The following is a 2,636-nucleotide window of genomic DNA, read 5'->3' on the forward strand; positions in this document are numbered from 1 at the left end:
AAACCAAAAAAAAAAAAAAGAGTCACTTATGTAGCCATCCCAGCACGCAGGTTGCAGAAGCAGGAAGATCTAGCGGTTTAAGGTTGTTCTTAGATACATCTTGAGTTTGAAGCCAGCCCGGTTTACCTGGACCCAGAAAAGCTCCCGAGATGATAAAGTCAAAGGCCCAGCTGAGCTGTGAGCAGGGTTTGTAGGCACCAGATGGGCTGGGGCACTCAGCGGCTGGCGTGGCCATAGCGGTACAGCCTCTCGGTCATACGGTTGAGATAGCAGGTTTTCATACTGTGTGCCCTCTGTGGAGTGGAGGTACCTGTGGGGTTCTGGGTCTCCTGGATTCCAGCGGAGGCTTAGAACTAGTTAGACTTGGTACTCCCTGAAGCTGTCCTGCAGCCTCTCCGTCTCACTCTGCCCATGTCCCCACAGCTGTCCAGTCCCGAGAAAGAAGTGGAGAGGGATGTCTTCCTGTACAGAGCATACATCGCACAGGTGAGCGTGGGCCCGGCCTGGGCAGGGGCACAATGCAGTCTGCAGGGAAGCTGCGAGCAGCCCTACCAGGGGCCTGTCAGGACTCTTCTGCAGGGAAAGGGTGTGTGCGAGTGGGCTGGGGGACGACTTGCTGCACCCCATCCTCTCCTTCATTGTGTAGGTCCTGAGAATTGAACTTAGGTCATCAGGCTTGGCGGCCATCTCATATAGCCCAGGCTGGCCTTGAACTCACTGTGTAGCTCAGGATGATCTTGCTCCTATTCTCACCACCTCCCCCTGCCACTATGCCTGGCTTCATTGCCTACCAGTGAGGTGTATTTTCACATTCAAAAAGCAACCCCAAGCTCTGTCAGGTGGCACAGGCCTATCACCCCAGCACTTCAGAGGCAGAAGTCAGGTTTTAGGGTAGCCTTGGCTACACGTCAAGGCCCTGCTCAAAAATACATATTTCTATGATCTCTGTGAAAAGCTCTTCTTCACTCTGGCCCAGGGCAGGGTGTAGGTGTTATTCTTTTTTTTAAAAATGCTGCAAGATCCCCGCGGCAGTAGGCAGCAGAAATGCTGTAGGTCCCAAATGGTGGCGGCAGGCCATGTGGCGGCAGGCAGCAGGCCCTGGGAGCAGCCAGTCCCAGGCAGAGACGGCTGCTGGTCCCCAAGCAATGGCTGGTTCCAGACAGGGAGACACATGGCGGGCGGGCAGAAGACAGAAACATGGGTAGACAAGACATGCAGGGTGAGGTTGAATGTTTATTCAGGGGGTTATGGAGGAGTAAGGGTGAAGGGGGGGAGAGAGAGAGAAAGAGAAGAGGAGAATGAGACAGAGAAGACAGAGAAGGGGGGAAGCAGAGAAATGGAGAGAGAGGCAGAAGCGAAGCTGCCTCTCCGAGAGGAAGATGGAAAAGAGAGCAAGCTCAGGCCGGAAGCTGAAGATCAGCCTGCCTCAGCAGATGGGGAGGGGAATGGGTGTGGCTTGTCTCTTAAAGGGACCAAAACCATAACAATCCCAGGTCTTCCTTATAATAAAAAGCACACAGTCAAGGAAGCATAAAAGGAAGGGCCCAAGATGGCGGCGGGCAGGTCAGAGGTAAGGGGAGTGGGCGTGGCTTGTCCCTTAAAGCAACAGGAAAGCACAACAGTAGGTGTTCAGGAGTGGCACTTGAAATCCCCCTGCTTCAGCACATGATCTGTGCTGCCAGCCTAATCCTGTTCCACACTCCTGTGTGTGTCTGGGAAAAGCCGCGTGTGACTCTCCAACACATACATCTCTAGCACTTGGAAGGCTGAGAAGACTTCAGCAAGGGACAGAGTGGCTCCAGCAGTAGCCATGGGTGTCAGGAGGGAAGGGGACGCCCTGCTGACATTGTGTTCTCAGCTACAGCAGTGGGGCATGGTGTGACAGGTGAGGGGCACCTGGTCATCGTGACCCTGCTGGCGTGGGCAGTGTGTTGGTAATGCTGGCGGTGGGCAGAAGGACTGATGTGTACCCGTGACCGTAGAGGAAGTATGGCGTGGTCCTGGACGAGATCAAGCCCTCCTCGGCCCCAGAGCTCCAGGCTGTGCGCATGTTTGCTGACTACCTTGCCACTGAGAACCGGAGGTGAGGCCTTGTAGCGGCAGGTGTCTGGCACCAGATAGCCAGGGCCAGGACCTGCTACACCTGCAGAGGGAGGGTGAGGTGTCCCCTCTTCCTCCATTTCCCTCACCTGTCAGTGGAGGTGGGGATAGTTCTGCTGCCCAGCACTTTGCAGGCCTGGGGGCCTGGCTGGACGTCGAGTGTGCTTAGCCTGCACATGGCCTTGGCTTCTACTCCTAGCACAGAAAAGGGTGTGGGGGCTCTGGGAATAGGTCACCGGTCACCAGGCCCTCTCCCAGAGTCTCAGACCCAGCCTAGGAGGGGAACCAAGAACACTGTCCCTTCATAGCAGCTGGGCTGGCACACCCCAGGTAGAGTCTGTCCTGCCTGCTTCACCCGTACCCAGGCTTGCCCGTGGTCAACACAAGACCGTGGCACAGACGTCTTTGAAATTCCCACCCCTCAGAGGTCGATAACTTCTGATCCAGTTTCTCAGCTGTTACAGGCAATCCCCAGCAGGCCTGGAGTGCCCCTCCCACCCCAGCAGGCATGGAGTGCCCCTCCCACCCCAGCAGGC

General features: G+C 56.1%; 1 protein-coding gene across 1 annotated transcript in view; it reads left to right on the forward strand.

The window, feature by feature from the left end:
* The window catches only part of Cope (coatomer protein complex subunit epsilon), an 11,878-nt gene that overhangs the window by 3,468 nt on the left and 5,774 nt on the right, over positions 1-2,636 (forward strand). The window contains exons 2-3 of the mRNA XM_005370544.2: positions 424-486; positions 1,983-2,083. Coding sequence (XP_005370601.1) covers positions 424-486; positions 1,983-2,083 — 164 coding nt within the window. The remainder of the gene's footprint in view (positions 1-423; positions 487-1,982; positions 2,084-2,636) is intronic.

This window comes from Microtus ochrogaster, unplaced genomic scaffold (genome assembly GCF_000317375.1).
Source record: "Microtus ochrogaster isolate Prairie Vole_2 unplaced genomic scaffold, MicOch1.0 UNK81, whole genome shotgun sequence".
Taxonomy (NCBI): domain Eukaryota; kingdom Metazoa; phylum Chordata; class Mammalia; order Rodentia; family Cricetidae; genus Microtus; species Microtus ochrogaster.